Raw genomic sequence first — 21,378 nt, 5'->3', positions numbered from 1 at the left:
TGTTCCTTTCTTGTCCCGGAGCGGATGGAGGGAGAAATGTGGTAGAAGTGAGCATGGTACGTTGCCCTGGGGTACCGTTGTTGCATGGAGTGTTGGTGCATGGAGTCTCGCTCAACCAGTGAACCGTTTCTGATCAGGTTCAGCCATGTACAACTCAATTATGCAGCCATTTCATGGCCAGAGGACACCTACTGTCCTAATACAGACAGCACCAAAAGGACAGACAGGCTGAAAAGCTGAAAAGACTTTATTCTGTCAAATTTTCTTTTTAATCTAAAAGTATATGTGTGATTCTATGATATACGTAAAAAAAGATGACAAACAAATATAAAATATAAAACAAAAGCACAAGTTTGACTGTGTGTATTTATACAGAAGCAGATCAGAATAATCTACTTAAAGTCTACCATCTTACAGGTGCTGCACATTGTTTAAAGTATCCGTCAAGTTCCAGGTTCTCACTCATAGTTGGAACAGTCACTCATGCTTACCGCGTCAGGTTTTGGGTCATTATGTTTTTATAAGATTATTTTTTGGGGCTTTTCCCTTTATTACAGTCAACAGATATGAAAGGGGGAGAGAGACGCAGGAGCAGAGAGACGCAGGAGCAGAGACCCTGCGCCGCTGCAGGACTCAGCCAACACGGGGCGAACACTCTTACTGGGTGAGCTAGAGGCCGCCCCAGGCTTTGGGTCATTATTAACGCAGTTGGAATGACAAGTCCTCTGCAACAATATGTGCAGCAAATCCCATTAACATTATGAATCTATCCACTGTGCAATACGTGTTAGTCTAATCTGATTAACAGAGCTTCAACACTATGACACACACAAAATCCGAGATAGAATGTACACATATTAACATGATGATGCACTTCAGGATACAAGTTAAAGCCCTTAACACGGACTGTATATTAAATGGTGTGTGGAGGCTATATTAATTACACCGGCTTCAGGCTAATCAAAGGCCTCAGATTACCTGTGAAATAATTTCTTCCACAGTAAATATAAAAACATGACAGACTCATCTCTTATCTGTACATATGCGTGCGTGTCTTAGTGAGTTCTGCCTCTATGCTTGCACAGTCTACTCAGCAGCCAGCACAGGAATGTAGTTGTTTTTGTGCATGTCTGCGACGCTGGTGTAATTTTTGGGTCACAACGATGAGAGTGTGTTATCGGGTCAGTTGTGATCCGGTCCTGACTAAGCTCCTTGTTAAACTCTCAGTGTGCTGACCATGCAGGGCCTGTAGGGAGTGATCCAAACAGTTTAGACGCGTAAGGGGCCGGGGGTGAGGCCACGGGCTGGGAGCATATCCATCTCTAATCTCCTTACTATCAGATCTGTACCTGATTAATACCCCTCCTTCTCTAATACCTTTTCAGTACAAAATGCACCTGCCCGAGGTCAGCTGGAGTCCATTTCACCTTACTTAAAATAAATGCACCTTCTTAATCTATGAATTGGGGTTGAAATTTATCTTAACTGGTATGATTCAAAAGCATGCACACTTGGATGTATGTGTGTGTGCGTGAGAGAGAGTCAGACAGTGTGTGTGTGTGTGTGTGTGTGTGTGTGTGTGTGTGTGTGTGTGTGTGTGTGTGTGAGAGTGTCAGTGCTGTACTGATGTCGCACATTTCCTGCATGCTGACAGCTCTGTGCCTGCCCAAGTTATGCTGATGAGAAGAAGAGGTTATGGAGGTGCCACTGAGGGACACATTCATTTAGTTTGTTACCCCTTCATGCCTACAGCACAGTAATGTTATAGAGTTATGGGGGTCAAGCTCAAGATCAAGGAGAATCTGCCTCGGTTGCAAAAAAAAGAGCTGCTAAACAATGTGTTCTCTGTCAAAATCAGAGGAAAACTCTTGAAGGAAGCAAAATCTGTGCTGACGTGAGGGGCTGTATCCTTAATTCAACAGCCTCTTATAACCTAACACCTCGTCTATCAGAATGTCTATGGGGCAAGGAAGAAACATGATTATGGCCATCAATAATTCAATGTATGTGTGCTTGCGCTTGAGTGCGTTTGTGTGTATGTGTGTGTGTGATATGATGTCTTGTTTGGTTGGGCAGGTCCCTAACTTTGTTCTAAATCTCCCTGGTGATTACAACATACGTTGGCACTGGGACTGTGTCCCCCCCCTTTTCCGTTCAATGCAGGGGTTTTAGATGCACTCTATTGATTTGTTTCTTGCACGGCTATGTCCATTTTGCACCCCCCCCCCCCACATTCTCCACACATCCTGAGGCTGTATGAGCTGCTGTCATTAATTATCTACGTGTGTGTGAGTGCACATGTTTTTTCATACAGTGTGTGTGGAGAGGAGACAGAAAGAAATAAAACTGGGGGAAATAGGACAGAGCAGAAAGGTAAAAAAAAGATGAAAAAAGGAAGCAAAAATCATTTGTTTTATACCTGGAATGTGCTTGGCCCAGCCGATGATGACCACCAGCTCTCGGTCAGCCAGGTCGCACAGCGTGGTCAGAGCCTTGATGTCGCTCTCCGGCATGGTGGGGTCAGGCATGGCATAGATCTTCTCTGGCTCCGCCACCAACAGGTGAGACACTATCTTTGTGACTGAGGATAGAAGAGGAAGAAGGGGGGATGTCAAAGCAAAGCAGAGGTCAAAGGTCATATCACTGCAAAGCTCAGCGAGGCACAAAGATCCACCGTGCTGATAAACATTGGGCATCGGTGAAATTGTAACACACTGTAGAATGGTGGTCTCACTTTCACAGTTTCTTTCTCGGTCTCATTATGCAAACTAATGGATGGAGCTTGAATTTGTATGAGTGAAATATAGGCACTGAAAGCTCTTATCCCTACAGAATGCCCGCAGGTAGGAAAAAATGTATGTGTGAAAATGTGAGACACTAGTGTCCTCGAGCACTCTGTCAATGTTTAACATCTGCTCATAGACTTATCATAATTCAGCTCTGACCAAAACAATACCTGGCCCATTTTTCAGATCAATGATCTTTCATCTGCCCAAACATGGAAAAGACAGGACGAACATGAGGCTGGCCTAGAATTTTACCTCAGCTTCACCTACATGCTGGCCTTGCAGAAAAGGGGCGGCAAAGGAGGGAGACAATGAGCTAGTGACGGAGCAGTACTCACGAGGCTTTTTAGTGGGAGGGGGGAGCGTCAAGCCCAGGTAAGGGTTGTTTTCTGTATCCAACCTCCGCTTGTACTTCTGTCTGCCCCCTCGCACGCGGTCCAGACGAACCCCTGGGTTAGAAACGACAAAAGGGACATGAGATTAAGAGGGTATTTTTTCCACAATAGAGGGATATCAAAATACATGGAAATTAAATTTTGGTTGAGCTAATAAATATATCAGATAAAGGGTGATACTGTAGTAAAGCCGCAATTAAATCTTTCATCTATTACACTAGAACAAAAATGTAGCATGATGATCAGAGGTGACACCCTAACATATTCTAGATCATGTGTAAAAGCAATAGTGTAAAAGGACTGCATAGTGGCATAAGTGTGTGTGTCTGAGAGTGAGTGAGCTTGCACTCCATTGTGTGTGTGTGTGTGTGTGTGTGTGTGTGTGTGTGTGTGTGTGTGTGTGTGTGTGTGTGTGTGTGTGTGTGTGTGTGTGTGTGTGAGAGAATGTGTCAGAGGCACGGCTGCCTTCCCATATGTGGTCCATGCCTGGCTGGTCTACTGTGACACAGCTGAGCCCAGAGCAGGTCTAAACATATGAATATTTAACGCAGGGTCAATGATCTCACAGACTGGCCTTCTAATTATTTAGCTTTTGGGGTGAGGCAGACTGCATACTAATTAGCTGCCAGCTACATGCCTCTTTGCTTGTATGGTTGTGTGAGTTCAGGTGTGCGCTCTTCGGTATCCAGAAAAATAAACTTAACCGGCCTACAAGCAAAGACAGTCCCACACACACTGTACAAAACATCTGCGGTCATACTGCAGATAGATAACTAGGTATTGCTATCCAATAAAAGACCCTTATTTCACCCCTCTTTCACTGGAGTAGCACTGAGGCCTTATCACTCCCAGCCACACCTAGGGGGCCAGGTTGCACACTGATACTGTAAATGTCAAGACGGCCTCATCATAACATAAGTTATTTATTATCTCATTATTTGATAAGAATGTTTACATTTGAATGTCTTTTCTATTCTATTAATTTTCAACATAGTTAAAATATTTCATCTAGGCTATTCTATTTATTTGATACCACCAGGCAGGTATTTGGTTATTTAATGCAAGTGTATGCAAACATTTATATCCTGCATCCCCATATTTGGACCAGCGTGTCACTGCTACCGTACAGCCTAAATATCCCTGATATCTTAATCCTGTCAAGAAGGAGAATCCCTTCAATTCATGTTGTATGCATAATGTAACCCCACCAAAATAAATTTAATACTAAAGGGTGGATGAGAAAAGGCTCAATGAAATGCTTGGTGGAGGAGGAGTTAATTTGTCAGCCGACCGCGTCCTTTGAGCGAACAACACCCGCAGCCAGAGCACTTCCTTGATGATTTCATCACTTTATAACAGGGAGGACGGTGTCAAACCTGGGCATTGTGTGGCCACTGCAAATGAGCCTAATACAATTTGCCCATCAGCAAGTGCTCTTGGAGGGGATGAGTTTGGATGTGTCCCATGCACAGTGATTTGAGGTCGCTCGTTGAACGGGGGAGGAGGGAAGGAAAATTAGATGATGTAAGATAGAAGGTGGCCTTCATTTAACAAAGAGGAATTCTACGGTGGATTTATGCAAAATATCTTCTTGATTTTCACCAATTATCTTACGTGGCCAAAGCTCCCTCTCCCTCACACTCAAGGCATGAGGGGGTCCAGTAAACTGTATTATCATGTAACTGTAGAACAGAGATTTCTTCTACTTATATAAATTATTTGATTCCCTAGAAACACAAATCTGATTAGAATTGTCTTTCAATTTCCTGACACTGACAACCCACTAACCTAATTACCCCCAATTCCCAACAGAGCCTCATCCTTCCCAGCAAGCACCAGGGAATCAACTGATGGCAACTACCTGTGCTTTACACACACACACACATACAATACACGCAATACAAATTTATTTTAATGTGTAACATATAAAAGGAAGATTTATTTCTGTGAAGGTGTCTTGAGAATAGTCTTCAAACACCCTCCGTTTAAGTGCTTTAAAAGTTTCAGATTTAGCCAAGAAGGTCCCGTTCCTAATGTAGAGATGGAAAATTCTTTTCATTGTCAAATGTGATGTCACCACTTATTACAGTTTCTTCCGGCTCTCGCGATGTGCTCGGCCTCTGCCAGTTGGCAGTTCTGCTCTCCATGATCCTCTCTGCTGGTTGAGTCATGTGGCTGTGTCAGCCAGTGTAAAGCCAGTGATGAAGGTAGATGGGTGCCTCTTTTAATTAGAACAGTCCTGGCCATAATTAACAGATGCTGACAGGAAAAAATTGGCACTAACCTGTCTCATTTTACTGTCCAACAGGGCCAGATACAGACAGAGAGCAAGAGAGAGTGATTAAGAGCAGCTAGACGGATTCATTCACTTATGCTGTCGGGACTTTATAGGGGCCTTTGTGAGGTTCATATCCCTTTGGCGGATCCCGAAGCTTCTGACTCTGTTGTGCTCCCTCCTAAGTAAACAGTAGGAGTGTTACAAATGTGTGAAGAGACTTGAGCACTACCTCATCCAAAGTCATCTCACTGATTTATGGCCCACTACACAGTGCAGTGAGGGTAGCAGCGGGTGAGCTCGGGTATCATCTCTTCAAAGCAGGGTGCAGGGGGAGAGGGCTTTTGGCCAAGGCGGCTGGCATTTGTGCACGGATTAGCACAGACCTCGGGGTGGGGGCTGAGGCCAGCTGACCTAGGGCTCTTCTTTCTCTCCAAAAACAATAATAATCCCTTTCCGAGTACACTCCTACAAAAGGGCCTGTCTTCACTCACTTTGTGTGGACGGCCGTGGTAGGGGCCCTTATTTTGAGTCCCTCACCTGTTCTGGCTGTCTCTCCCTGGGGAAAGTGTCAGGATGTCTGGGATGGTTGGCAATGCCAAGGGGGGCTTAGGCGGACCCTATTTTAGCTGGGAAAATCAGAAGGCCACATGGCAAGGCATGGTGAACCTTGCCTTTCAAGGAAGCCGCCCCGCTGTCGTCAGCACTATTTCAAAGGGACCCTGTTGCCAGGTTTGCATGCTTGTAAGTGTGTTGCAGCATTTTTAATCACAAGTGGCGATGAGCGAGGGTAGCGGAAAAATTGTCACGCATTGCCATCCTCCCCTTCTGCTGACACCAGGGGCTGCATATTGACACCCTCGTCACATAGTCCATTTACAGGTTAGCTACAATATCCCCAGTGAGCCGATGTCCCTGCTTCTACTGCTAATTGAAAAGACTAAATGCTACTTAAACTACAATTTAGAGTGCTCTAAATTACAGTATTGTTAAAAAAAAAAAAACAAACATTTTAAGTAAACTTTGCCTCAGAAAAAGCTTCTTTATTACTTACTTTACTATTGCCATTATTGCATCTTGGATGCAGACTGTATTTGTCTTACTGGTATAGATGGCCTGCAGAACATTTGAGTCTAGTATATCAGGCATTATACATGTTGAGTGTAATGTGGTTTGTGTGTATGTTCTGTATGTTGCGTATGTGGCTATGATGGGGCTATTGTGGGATGTGGTTGTCCTTTGAATGCCAGTCTGCTGAACAATGAGAGGTGTATTGTATATCAGCACAAACATACTTTGCTCCTTCGTTCAGGTAATGTTCATGACTGTCACACTGTCCTCACAATAAGACACCTACCTTTACAAACAGCGCTGTTACACAGTGATGACAATGGAACAAAAAGCTATTGTCTTTGCTCGACGCTGCAGATAAAAATATATATATGTAACTTTACAGACATTTTTCTGTACTGGTGTGTGTGTGTGTGTGTGTGTGTGTGGGTGTGTGTGTGTGTGTGTATGGTCATGCATGTTGAGGGATCTGTGTGTTAGTGAGCGATGGTGAAAAAAAGTCACTGCCACTAAATGATGTCAATGTAATCTCTCAACAGTATCTTGTCTTCTCTCTTGCTCTAAGCTCTGATCCGTTTCCATTGATCAGAGGAAAAACCTGTTGCCCCTGACATTGGATTCTTTTATTGATCACTTTCTCCTTTATACAGTAAAGGGAACATACAGCGACTCAACACAGGGTTTAGGTAGGTCTCCTGTAATCAGACTGCGGATCTTCGAAGACCATTTTCCTTACCCCCTTTGAGATATGAAAGTTCTGATTTCAGCTGTTGTGCTTGCTCAGTAGATACTACTATTGCATGAATTTTACTACTGAGAGAATCAAAAAAATAAAAACAGAAATATCTAACCTTACTTTCCTCAGAAGATGTTTAATATAGTTATTCTTTCAGAGACAGATGGATTTAAACTTCTGTTTCATTGGGGGGCAGCACTGTACTTTGTTGGAGCTGTAAAGTTATAATTAGTTGATTTTCCATTGAGACACAATGTGACCTTTCTGCAGTAATGAAAGTAAGTGGCAACCTCAGTCACATGAGCGGTGGCCATCTCCACACTCTGGGCCTGAGTATGGCGTTGAGCCGATGGCTTCATAGAGCTTACAGTGGACAGAGACCACGTGTCTCTCTTTCCATTTCGTCTTGGTGAGACTTTAAAGTGCCGGGCCTCAAGGCAGAGCTTACACAAAAAATGCACTTCACACCGCTCTGTGTTAATCATAACAAATGTGTTATTTTAATATTAATACATTTTGATTATGACAGAAATCGGCTATTTTAGAGGGACCTACAGTATGACAACATCTGCGCAAAAGACTTCAATCAGCCTGTTATAATAGTTGCCATGTGGTGATGACAGCCGCTGTGTAAAAGAGGAGGGTCATTCTTATTCTGGGAATGTGCTGAATACACAGAAGTGTGCAGCATTAGAACCTCGGGCTTAGCCAAAGTCTGCATATTTGAGTTTTACACTCTTTTTACTCTGACCTGACACTGGTCATTCATTTATAGCCACGGCTACATATTTTTGTAGTCGTCTCTTATTCTCCAAGATGATATATTGGCATAAATTTTTCATCAGATAGTAATGTGATTACTCTGTCTTTCTGGCACTGAGGCTTTATCTGGCTGCATGCAGTCCAAGGGATTCTGTTACTGTGTAGAGATCCATACGGGCTATGACTCTGGCCTTAGCTGGCGACCGGATATATATGCATCTATAAATCCCACTCTCTATGAATAATGGGAGGAATAATAGTGGGATATATATATACTGCACACTGAGATAGACAGAGAACTTAAAAGTGGAAGTTTGTACAGAATTTCATTTATCAGAGCTTCTATCTGGCTATCTATCTATCTTACTGTATAAACATGAGGGACAATCATACTTCAAACAACATAAGTGCTACCTGACCCACACTCATCAGCACTCGAGGAAAACACGTTTCCTTACAGAGTCCCTGAGATGCTCCCTGAGGAGGCTTGAATAAATATAACACCGCCACTTCACCCCCAAGCCACATATCTTTCATTATTCATTTGTCTGGCCCTTTTGGAGCAACCAACAAGTGAGAATGAGACAGAGGGAGAAAAAGAGAGGCAGGTGAGAATGCAATGGGGTAAAGGAGAAGGATAGGTGCCTCCTGTGGAAGAGCAGCCAAGCCTTGGGGTCTCAGGGGACTCAGTCAGGGTGATGGGGAGGGGGGAAACCCAGCCAGACAAATCCATCGGAAGCATGTTTAATTGTCACTGAATTCCCTGCTGGCGTGACTTTAAAAAACCATCCACAGGAAGAGAGCTGAGATGTTCGGAAAACATTTAGTGGATCAATATGCCGGGGAGAGCTGAGACTGTGCCCAGTGTGTGCTCAGGGACCCGGCTTGAGCCTTTCCAGGCAGAATACTGTTACATTTCTATTACTCAGATGGCAGGATCAACCTATTCAGCATATTTCTGTCCCCAGCTCAACTGCACATTATTTACTGCTGTGTAGGTAGGGGGAGGACAGGGGGGCTGGGAACTGTTGTCTAGGCCAGCCTGTTGTATGCATCTCTCACTCTGGGCTGGTAGATGAAAAATACTGTGGGACTCATTGCTGAAGCAGTCTGGGACTTAACGTAACAACTATCATGAGAACTGGTGTGTGTGATGCTGTAATGTTCCACTAGATGCTCCCTTATCAGATCAATGGAGGTTTCTTTATTTGCGTAACTGTTATATGTACGTTGTAAACCAAAATATGTACAGTATATGTATCTGTGGGTGTAAGAATAATAAAAATGCTCTTACTCTTCTTACCTTCTTTGAGCATCCCCACTTTGAGGCATTTCATGAAGCGACAAGCCTGACATGATTTGCGTCTCCGTTTTGTGATCTCACACTCATTTGTGGCAGGACAGCTGTATTCTATGTTACCTGAGGAGGAGAAGAAGAAGACAAGGTTATCACTAACAAAACCAGAGTGTATTAATTAATTACAATTTAAAACTAAATGTTTGTGGAAATATTCAAATATTAGGTATAATATGAGGTGGAAGCATTTCACCAGGCACAAAAGAGAACCTAATGGTAAATTGGGTGCTGCTGCTGATGTGATAACACCATGTGTACTCAGATGGTCTATAATAAACCATCTTTTGCCAACCAGGCATGGGCACTTCCTATAGAATCTGTAGTGTCAGGACTCCAGACTAACTTTTTCACTAGGACCACAGTGGTCCCCAACTGAAGATTTTAGGGGCGCAACCAGAAATTTTAGGGCCACACACCGTAAATCAACATGCTAACCAAATATTCACATTTCTACTAATTTCCACTGTATTACTAATAAATACTTTGATAATAGATGCAGAAATTACAATTTGCAGTTTCAAATTCAGTGTCACTTTTGAAGATGCAACATAGAAGGTTAACTGACAGCACCATCGCTGTCATGAAAAACAAAATATATATATGTATATATACAAGCTCTAGTCTACAATTACAATGAATTCAACTTAAAATTAAACATGCATTGTTTAGGCTACTACTGAACCAATATCGGTACCGATACCTGAAATTCGGTTCCGTTACCCAACGGTACCTTTTTTTTGATACTTTCCCTCTATAATTACAAAACAATTATTTCAGTTGTAAAAATTATGGTCAAACCTATTTATCCTATGTACTTAGAACATTATGTTATTTTATTAATTAAACAAAATCCTCCTCCTCCCAAACCCATCCCTACAACCTATTAAATTGAATAATTATTAATTTCTTACTCACTGTAACTTTTATTCTTGTATTTGTATATTCTTTTTTAGCCTGTTTTATTTTCATGACCGTTTTTAATTGCTCTTTAATGTTTCATGTAAAGCACTTTGAATTGCCTTGTTGCTGAAAGGTGCTGTAGAAATAAAGTTGCCTTGCCTTACAACCTCAGCCTGTCAGTCAGTCCTCAGGGCACAGAAACCACCGTTGTGCCTGCTTAGGAAGTGTAATGTCAACAGCACCATGACCGCTTTCGGCTCTCCATTAATATCATATCGCAGCAAACGCTGTCTGCGTGAAGTTTTGAAAAACTGTAACCACACTTGAAACCACTTTATCGGCATTTCCTTGACTCACTGTGACTTCAACAAAACTGCAGAGCCGATGTAGTTTGCACCGTCCGCAGCTATGCGTGTGTGTGCGAATGTGTGTGTTTGTTTCAGAGCTCCGCTCTCTGTCAGTTTTCAGAGAGGACAGATAAGCTTAAGCTTACGCGCTCTCAGGTACCGAAATTTTGACGTTTAACGTGTAAAAAAGGGGACAAATTTACTAGTCGCACATGTGCGATTGGATGTAAAATTCAGTCGCACACTCTCAAATTTTGGTCGCAGTCTGGAGCCCTGAGTGTGGAGGAGACTCAGGTGTTCTCCAGTGAGTACAGAACTCTCCAGCACTGAGGTTAACGGCAGGAGGAAAAGCTGAGGTGAGACGTAAAGGGTGGGGGTGGGAGTGGAGGTAAAGCTACAATAGTCCTTCAGGACCCATCAGTAGACGCCACCCAAGTCCAACACTAAATTGGCCTCATTAATTCTGTGCATGTCCCCTCCGGGCCCCGGGTGCAGGCCATGTCCCCCTGCGCTCAGAGGGGCCTGCCACCACCTCAATAGCAGGCTAGAGAGCCAGGCATGCTGCCCCTGACCACTTTACATAATACTCCAGCAGACCCAAACCTGTTGTTACCACTGTTGCCATTGTTGACTATTTACATAGTGTACAGGCAAGAGGCCTTATGCATTATTCATCTGCAGCATCTGATTCCAGGATGGAGCAATGAAAAAGAGTTTCATTGCTACACAATAAAAGAGCCGGTTCTGCTCTACTCTAGCATTAGCAATAGAAAGGGCAGGATATGTGAGGCAATGCCTCCGCTTTCTCTCTGATTCCCTACATTTTACTGTATTCAGGGGTTTTCAATAAAGGGTTTCAATATAATGGTTGCTTCAGCCTCGGCATTTGAATTATCTTCATTTTGAAAGGGCTTTCAGCTTTTAAGCTTTTGACATTGGGATTTTAAACTTTTATTTTAACCTAGGGTTTATGTCTTTGCCAGTATAGTGAAATAAATAGTTGAGTAATGTAAAAATCCAATTTAATCATTATGATTACCTCAATATTATTTCCTCATCCACTAAAATACATGTAAACAAGTAAACAATGTCAGCAAATATGCTTTCTGTTGAAACTACTATATACACACACATATTGTACGGAGACCCCTTAAACAGATAAAGCATTTTTACATTTTACAGTGTGTTCACTGACAAACAGAAATCCACACACATAAACACATCAGGATTGCATGTCGACATCCTGTAGCTGCTCCACGTACAGCTCTGACCCTCACTCCATATTTTCTGTACAGAGAAACAGAAAGCTGTGTAATATTCCACTGGCGTTCCTCCACTAGCCCTCCAACATCCTTTGACAACTTATGCAATTATGTTAACATTATTGGACAGATCAAGTGGAGGGTCCCAAGATGTTATAAATAATTAGAAATTCCTCCTTATATCTGGGTTAGAAATCATTATGCTAATTCTCCTCATCTCTTTGGGATTGGGGTAAATAAAGGTGTGAGGGAAGGCGGCTGATGAGCTCTGATTGTCTTTCCTCTGTCTGTTTTCTCTGTTGTCATAGCAGAACCAGACCATAATAATCCTATCCATTTCCCATATGCTGGGAGGAGGCAATCAGTGCCACCCTGTGCTGGAATCAATTCTTGGAGGTCTTTTTGGTTTGTGTTCCCATTATGCACTAACCAATCAGCAATTTGCTGGGACATAAAATACTAAATACATAAAAGAAACATGGATTTTGATTGCAAATTTGAAAAATCTTTCCTTATCACTTTATTATATGCATGCTATGTTGCAGGTTTGCTTGTGCGGCCCAACCCGGCACAGTTGACCCTGTGTGTCCCCTGAGGACACTTTGTTTATGGGGGGATTTTTCTTTCCTCCTCCCCTCCTTTCCCTGTCTCAGGGATGATGGGGACACGTGCACAAACCACACCTGGTGGCTAACTGGGAGAGTTAGCCCACACTCCAGAAACAAAAACAAACATACGCTCACACACTGCTGTGCTTCTGCGTCCACCTGTCCTGTCAAGTCCTCTGTGCGTCGGATGTTCTGTCAGAGGGGGCTTCTCATAGCTCAATGCAGAGAGAGGGGTGGATTAACTAATTTTTCATCTCTACATTTGGTTTATATTTAGGAGAGGTTTCAGTATCAGTATGCAAACAGTAAGTCCCACTTCAAAACATGCCAAACATCTTTTAGCTGAGCTACATGACAATATGCCCCGACCTCTCTTGGCTTATTGTTTTTACTTACATACATTTAAAGTGATAAAAGAAAAATATACAATAAATGTTAATATTAAAAGGCACAATCCATGAACCATAGCTTGGAACTTGCACCATCTATACCACATTGAAGGAATTATAATGTTTGATGCTGTTAAATGTCTCTCTTTATCAGTAACATTTGTAACAGCAGTGGTGATTTCAATTTAGTTAAGTCATCATTATGTCAAACACTTAATTTACACTATATGCAACATATGCATGTCATGTATGTGCTTAATTAGGGTCTTGAATGTAACTGTTAAATAAAATCAGAATAATAGATATTTATGTCCATGCATTTAACTTTTTACTTTGAACAGAATAGGCATTACTACTGTAAGATGTAGCATTATTTTTCTATCTACTGTGTCTTTCTTGTCTTTGTGTGAATGAATGACATTGTTTGTAGCAGTCTAGTTGTTTCAGTTACCAAAATTTTCACCCCTGAATAAACTATTTCTACCTGAATATAACTAAACTGACGGATGTAAAATAAACTGAAATATACTGGATTTAACAGACTTAAAATATAGACAGAAAATATATGACTAAATTTAACTGACTCTGTGACTTTTCTATCTAATGTAGCATTACAGTCTTCTGAACAGTAGTTAAACAAAGTGTCACATATGTACTGATTTAATTGAGAATTTGTAGTTACAGTAGACTAAAACACTGACTTAAAAGCTGCGCACCTATTGAATGTTTTACAATAACCTTGTCATTCAGAAATGATGTCTGGAAATCCTATCTTGTAGAGTAATAGTATGGCTAGTTTCACTTCCAGAAATGAAGCATACTGGCAGGAACCCCTTTAACCCAAAGGCCATGCTCGGGTTTATCTGTCTTTAGAGAGGTTATGGTATGGTTACCAATAACATTACAGAGTGAAGGTAGAAGAAAAAGATTTCCCTCCTTCTTCTCTTGATAAGTATCTGTCTCAATCTATTTTATGGCTTTTCAGGACCCATGCCAGGGCACAGAGGGGAAAGTCAGGTCTTGTAAGTAAATTACAGTAAAATGGCAGGTATTTCTCATCAAAATCTAAACTGACTTTTACAGGCTTACTGTCAAGGTCTATTACTTCATATAAAAGGGGGCCACCGAGTTCAGTTGGTTTTCAAGCAATTTTACACTTGGGTTCAAAATGGGAAGAAAACACGGTTCAATAAGAGATTTATGTTTTTGATTGGTGGGGCACGTGAGGTGCAGGAATGGCAGGATGATTAGGGAGCAATGAGAACAGGGGTATTTCTGGGATGGATGGAGATCCAGGTTGACATTAATTTGGGCCTGGCCTTGACTAATGTAACTATCTCCACATAAGAGTTCAAGGGGCTTTTCACTGGATAAGTAGGTGACAGAAGATGGATTTTCCATCCGCTTTTGTTGAAAAGGTAAGGGCATCAGCTGAAGAAGTGGAGGTTGGAGCGGGAAGTAGAACAAAGATAGTAAGTTACTGAGTGAATAAATGCCTAAATGTGTACAAAACGTCAGAATATTTGAAATACAACTAAATTAAAAGATTATATATATCTTTAAAAAACAACTACAAATTTCCTATCAAGAATTAGCTTCTGTATTACGAGATAATACACAGTTATACAAGGTGAGCACAAGGGAATAAAGAAACTGTCACGTACATGGTGAACATCAACTTAGCATGTTGTTTGCCCTAAGTGCTATAGAACAATGTGATAAAGGGCTGGAAAAGACAGTTCCTTTGTTTTCCTCTCATTAGAGAGGGCCGTCTCACACTCCACCCTTGACTGCCTCGTTATTCCTTTAATTAATCAGTTCTCATCAACGGCACCCTCTCATTCTTTCAAGGGCTCTACATCCCGCTATTTACTGCCTCCATTTTCCTCCAGCAATTCTGCATGTGTTTCTTTTATCATTTCGGATGGCTTTCACCTCCCCCAAAAAGTCCCTGCGTCCTCCTGCCTTCTCTGCCTGGGACCCCTGTCTGATTATTATGCCATTAAGCCTCTCCTCCTCTCCTCTGAAAGAGCAGCAGGGTCCCTCTCCAATCTAAAGAAGTCCTGGGTTTTTTTCCCCCCTCCTTTCCCTGAAATTACCCGGCGACGCGTGCCTGAGTTTCTAATTGGCATGCCCGTCCCTGGAGACGGCCTCCTCCCTTCTTCCTAATGAAAAGCCTCGGCCTTAATTACACTTTCCAAACGCTGATTGTTATTGACAAAACTCCTGTGGCTCGGACAAACGACGGCAGATTAGCTCCATTACAGGCAGCCCTCCAAGCAGAGAAAGAGAGGGATTTCAAATCGACAATGCAAAGTGAGGGGGGAAAAAAGAGGAGCTTTCAATTTTTTTCCATGTACCTTGCTCTTAATTGTTTGGGCCATTGCTCCACTTAAGACGTCTCTTTCTTCCACGATGCCTTTTTTCTGTTCCATTGTGTTGCCGTCAGTGTACTTTTAGTGAGGGGACAAAGGCCCAGTTGTGTTACTTGAGAAAAAATGTTCATCTTTTGTCAATAGACAGGATTGCTGATGGCAGCATGGGTAAACAGGAGGATTTGGCCTAATGCTTTTGTTTGCCTGCAAAAGGTACATAGACTGTCTAAAGCTGATAGGGCTGTAAGGTCCAAAATCAACACCTAACAAGCAGACAGACAGCCTGATCTATATACAGTATAATGATTTTGTTTTCATCAACAATGATTTGTTGATGAATATTTACTGAAAGCAATGGATAAAACATGTAAGACTCATTTAGTTTAAATATTAAAGATTTCCACTCTTAATCATTTCATTTGAACACAATCCAATTCCTTGGCTCATTTTACTTATTTTATCTAGTTTTTCCACTGTTTTTATTGCACTACTAAGCCGGTAGAGCTTAGACCTGGGCAGCTGTGCCTGTTGTGCAGATTCCTTTTTTTCCAGGCTCAACAATATCTCCATCTTCCTGATTAATCTGGAGCAGAGCGCACAGTTTCACAGTGGGGGGCCTTTCATTGTCTGTCTAATGAGAAGCTGTGATACATCATGCCCTGCAGATAGCCAATCGCACCCTAGTCCCCAGGCGTGCGCACACACACACACACACACACACACACACACACGACAGGAATAATAAAGCCCGTTCTCTGAAGGCCCCCCCCCCAAGGCATCTGGGCAAACAGCCTCAACACTACAACAAATCTGACCACTGAGTGATGATGTCATGTCCACCATACACCACCAACCATGACAGATGATGTAATCATACCCACACTTCTGTCCCATGTAAAAGAATTATTCTGGTTTCTGTTTTTTTAAAAGCCAGTACAATGTTTTTTAAATGCAGTTATTTGATAATCAGTAAATAAGCTTACAGATTTTGTAATGTTATCCTATAGTAGTGTAGGTATTGTACAGTCTAATGGAATCAAAAACAGATGTTTATGGAGGTGGCTGGTCTCAGGAGGTAGATAAAACATCTTTCACACTCCACTGATTATTTTTTACATATTGAATAGCCTGGACTGAGTATGTTTCAATGTTGTTGTGAGGCAAAAAGTGTCGTGTATGGTGGGTGTTTTCCTGTCTGGTGATGCAGTGACATGGGATGTAATAACTTGTACTGAGTGTTTGTTAGGGGGGAGGTGACAGGAGAAAAATACCTTGTATTGTCCTTTTAAAAAAGGCTTTGCAGGCCTCACATGAGGCCACTCCATAGTGATACCCCGAGGCTATATCTCCACAGACCAGGCACAGCCTCTTGGGGAGGGAGTTCAACATGTATTCGCACTTTATGGACGAGTCCTCCATGATGGTGCTGGAGCAATCATCATAACGCTTGCGGCAGGTGCCGGCCCCGAGCCCGCTGGGGGTGAACATAGGTGGAGAGTCCAGACCGTTGGAGTGGCTGTTCATGGTGCTGACATAGCCACCGCTGGCGTCTGAGTTGCCGCTGGGGCTGTGGTGGCTGACCGTGTCGATGACCGAGGAAGGACTGGATGGCTCCGTCTTGATGTAAGACCCACAACTGGAGGGTAGGTGCCGGTCATCAGCGGCCATTCTATTCAGCAGCCTAAGAGGCGGGGTGAGAGGGCGAGGGGGAGGGTTGATGGGAAAGGGAGGAGGAGAAGAGGAAAATGATTAGCAGAGGTCTTCGGAGAGTAGAAATGAATTTCATCAACCAGTGGAGTGAAATAAATGCCTAAACTAAATACTTGATTTACATTAATTACGAAATATATAATATGATTCTGTGGCAATTACAACAAAAATGCTCTTTTCATTTAACTAGACATTATGTTAAAATTTCTAGAGTTAATGAATCATACTTATATTCTACTTCACAGTTCCAATGCTCTTCTGAATAGATAAATTCCAAACGATTGTCATGTTTAAATCTTTTTCTAATGCTTTACAGTAAAAAAAGATATGTATTTAAACGTGCAATGTCTAGAACAGGAGGCAGAAAAGATGGGAGATGACACATTATGTAGATTTCATGTGGTCAAACAGTCATAATCTTTAGCCAAATCACATTTAAATGTATCTACCATCTACTATTCAATTCAATTCAATTTCAATTCAATTTTATTTATAGTATCAAATCATAACAATAGTTATCTCAAGACACTTTACGGATAGAGTAGGTCTAGACCACACTCTATAATTTACAAAGACCCAACAATTCCAGTAATTCCCCTACTAGTGCATGTGTCAGATTTTTAAGTCTTTCCAATGTTCTGTTCTCTTAACCAATATGTAACTATTCTCTTCATTAGCCATACGCCCATGGCAGCTGAAGAAGCACTTCAATGTACTACAAACAACTACAACACCCATGTCCATACACAAATGCACACATGCACAAACAATACAAACACACAGACAGAAAGAAAGGAAAGTTAGAGACAGGCAGGGATAGAAAGAGGGAAAGAGAGTGCACTCAAATAACTTAACACGCAAGTGCGCGCACACACACACACACACACACACACACACACACACACACACACACACACACACACACACACACACACACAGCACAGCACAGCGCAGCACATCAAGTCTGGGGCATTTCCATAGTTTAGAGAGCAGAGTGGACCTTGGCTTGTCTCCTTGAGTCAGCAGTCAACCAAAAAGAAACATGATGGCAAGATATTGACTTTTTCACTGTCTGCCTAATAACTGTATTTTGGAGTACATGCAATATGATGCTGTAACGTGTGCAGACTAAAGTGCAGCCTTTTCGCTGTGGCCACAAAATGCACTCTGAAGCCTTCCTTGCCCATATAAATCTATTTCAGACTCGCTCTATAACCTTTTAACTTGAAATTGCACTGGGAGAACAATGGGGGGAAAAAACTTAGCCTGGACATGTTCAACTCATTTCTCCATCCGCAAATGGAGTAAAATGAAGGGGTTGTCTGGTAGAGGAGATGATAACTCAATGTATTGGGGATGCCGTGTAGACATAGTGACCTCTTAGGGTCAAGGCGAGGTCACACACTTACATACATACACACCCCTTTGCATTAGGTGCCACGGAAGGGGTGAAGGGTCACCTGCACTTGCCTGCATTAACAAAATTGAGCCTTGCATGGCTTATGCAAATTCAGACACAGGGTCTCCTAGTGAGTGGCAGCTAGACAGCCTGAAGTTGTGCCTTAGCAAATCAGTTCCATTAGCATATTGCCAACTAATGGTAATGTTTACATATTTGACATGTCAGTTTACCATGAGCACCCTGAGAGGAGGATGTTTCCTACTTGGCTCTATCTGCCTGATTGGACGATAGCTGTCTGTCTCAGAGTGCTTCAGAGGAAACAGGAAAGGAGAGGCCTCCACTATGTCCCCTATCGGTCGGCCGGACTGCCTCTTGCTCTCCGAGGCTGATTTAATTGTGAGGGTGGGTGACGGAGGGGTTCAGGCCCAGGGGTCAGTGGGTCAACCTTATTTTCTCACCCTGGCTTTCTGGGCCCGTGGAGATGGGGGTCAGCGTGTCAAATTAAATCTCATTCCCAGGTTTCCCTCCCTGCTGTCATGTATATTCATCGGCGCTCCAGGTGCCTACCACTTCTGGAAATTCACAAAAAGGTTAACTGCTAAAATAAATAATAAAAAATGCCCCCTGTTAAAACTGTTGACCTTGTGGAATAACCCCTTTGCCTGAGCACTCCTGGAATTCTTCTTGCAATTTAAAGCCTTCACTACATAAAACTGATACACAACTACCATTGTGCTAGAGAACAAGCTCTCCCAAAGTACAGTTTTTCTTTCAGCTACTCTTAATTTAAACAATGCAAAAAATACATTTAATACTACTGGTGGCATTGGGGGAGGTTCATCATCATCATTTGCAGTTTTAAAAATGATCCACTTGTACTCTTAAATGTCCTTGCACACAGAAATTTAAAAAGTGAATCCATTTCATGCCTTTCTAAAATAGAACTTGTCGCTCTTGATAATGAATGCAGATTGCATACCCATAAATTAATGCACGGCTCTGTGTTCATCTGCTTTATGTTCTCTGTTTCAGATGGATATGTGCACCTGTGCGATAGGGCACCTGCACTTGGCTTATTAAAGGCTATATATTAAAACACATGAGCACAAGATGGCTCCATTTGGCTTTTATTTCACAAATTCAGAGTAAGCTTAACCCCGGTTCAAAGGCCATCTTCAGGGTGACACTTAGCATAATTGCATAAGTGTCTTAACTGTTTCCCTTCCAGCTCAATGTGGTCATTTATAATAAATGTGCTGGCTAGAATCACTTTAACTCATTCTGCTATGACACATTATTCCACTGCTATGCTTATGTTTTTAACAAGCCAGCATATATTGATTAATGGTACTGAGGGAATACTAACCACTTGAACCTGGCGTATTAATCAAATAGTCTAAAATATTTCTATAAATATTCGTAATCTCTAATGGGACAGGTCCAATTTAAATCTATAAATACCATTGTGTGAGAAAATGAATTATGAGCATTAAATAGTTTGACAGCAGCAATAGTTGTAATAAATAATTCAATATGTGGGGCAGGTGCTAATTAGATTGTGTGCTACACAGACAGAGCAGACAGGAAAGGGTCTGCTGAACTAACTGAGACTTGATGCTGTAAAATCTATAGTTCTGTCTTACTTCCTTCCTCAAGGTAAGAGCATTTCAAATTCTGCTGCCTGGCTGGCCAAAGGAGCAGTGCTTGTCTAAGATATAGTATCTCTCCCTCTCTCTTTTTCTCTCTCCATTCCTCCTCCTTTTGTTCCCTTTGTACTGATCAAAATTCATGCTGAGTAGTGGGTTATGGGCCTGCAAACGCACACTGCGCAGTTTGGTTTTAATCTGATTCCACCTGGCCCTCCTAACAGCATTTCATATCCCTAATATCATTCCACTGGTGCTGCTGTGACCAGGATTAGCTGGCCTAATGATCTGGCAGCTCGTCTCACACTCTCTGTTCCTCGACTTCCGAGAGAAGAACCGAGGAGCACTCATTCTCTCACGTCTCAACACTTCCCTTGCCTGCAAGCGAAACTCTGAACGTTGGATGACACTGTCGTAAGAACGCAGAACATTCAGGATCTAATTGAGCCAATTTGTAAGTATTCCTGCTGAGAGCTTTCTGCTCACTTCAGGAGGATACTGACATCCTCCACTGTTCTCTGGGTGACTACAGCTCTCTCCCTGTTTCATGTGTAAATCACAAGCACACAGTGCAAACCTGTGCTAGAGGCGCAACTCAAACAGTTAGTATATTCCTGATGTCCTTTTTTACTCTCAAGGCCACCAGATGCCAAAAACACCATTTTATAACGTGTGCTAACCTTATCCCGGAGTGTCACATCCTTGCTACCTGATCAGACTGGGTAAGTGGAAGGGAAGGGGTGGGTGGTGGAGGTGGGGGTTGACATCTGCAGGCAGGGTGATGGTGATATCAGATGCCCCGTTAGGGGCAGATCTGTCTGGAGGGCCCCAGGCGATGTGGCCTGATAAGCCACTGGCCCCAGAGTCAGCGCTGGTAGGACGAACTCAATTAGCTCCTGACAGACCTCCTCTCAGCCTGGCTCAGCCTTCCCGCCACAGCAAGAACCCACTGGCAGCTGCCACGCCGACCTCTCCTCCAGGGGCCACTGCCACCTTTTACCGCTCCAACACACAGCCAGGGATTTATTTTTGGGAGAGCGGACACCACGCTGAAATGTCTACACAACCCGACTAAAGTCACAGAAATACATGCAGTAGTGTGTATGCCACCAGGGCTGCTCGGTGCGTGTTCTCGCAGGGGGAAATGGAAATGAAAAAGGACTGGGGCTCAGGTAGGGCTTGGGGTGGCCCTTGGGAGAAAGGAAAGGAATGGAGATTCCAAAACACACTTAAAATATGGAGGATGCCTCTCTGTCTAACTGGTTCCAGGTTAATGACCATCAGGGGAATAAGGGGCAAAAAAGACTCTTGGGGCAGCATGTGTATCTGTACCGTTACGTATGCGCTCATAGGTCTA

The 21,378-nt window shown here is 42.6% G+C and overlaps 1 protein-coding gene across 10 annotated transcripts in view; it reads right to left on the bottom strand.

Moving 5' to 3' along the window:
* Positions 1 to 21,378, bottom strand: part of esrrb (estrogen-related receptor beta) — a 48,108-nt gene that overhangs the window by 13,252 nt on the left and 13,478 nt on the right. For 9 of the 10 annotated variants that reach the window (XM_039785960.1, XM_039785961.1, XM_039785962.1 and 6 more), the window contains 4 exons: positions 16,535 to 16,944; positions 9,320 to 9,445; positions 3,125 to 3,235; positions 2,420 to 2,581 (listed from right to left, as the gene is read on the bottom strand). In XM_039785960.1, coding sequence (XP_039641894.1) covers positions 2,420 to 2,581; positions 3,125 to 3,235; positions 9,320 to 9,445; positions 16,535 to 16,931 — 796 coding nt within the window. In that variant the 5' untranslated portion in view covers positions 16,932 to 16,944. The remainder of the gene's footprint in view (positions 1 to 2,419; positions 2,582 to 3,124; positions 3,236 to 9,319; positions 9,446 to 16,534; positions 16,945 to 21,378) is intronic. The other variant, XM_039785954.1, reaches the window with a different exon arrangement.

This window comes from Perca fluviatilis, chromosome 20 (genome assembly GCF_010015445.1).
Source record: "Perca fluviatilis chromosome 20, GENO_Pfluv_1.0, whole genome shotgun sequence".
NCBI lineage: Eukaryota > Metazoa > Chordata > Actinopteri > Perciformes > Percidae > Perca > Perca fluviatilis.
The sequence above is the reverse complement of the archived record's forward strand: the minus strand, read 5'-3'. Positions and strand labels throughout refer to the sequence as shown.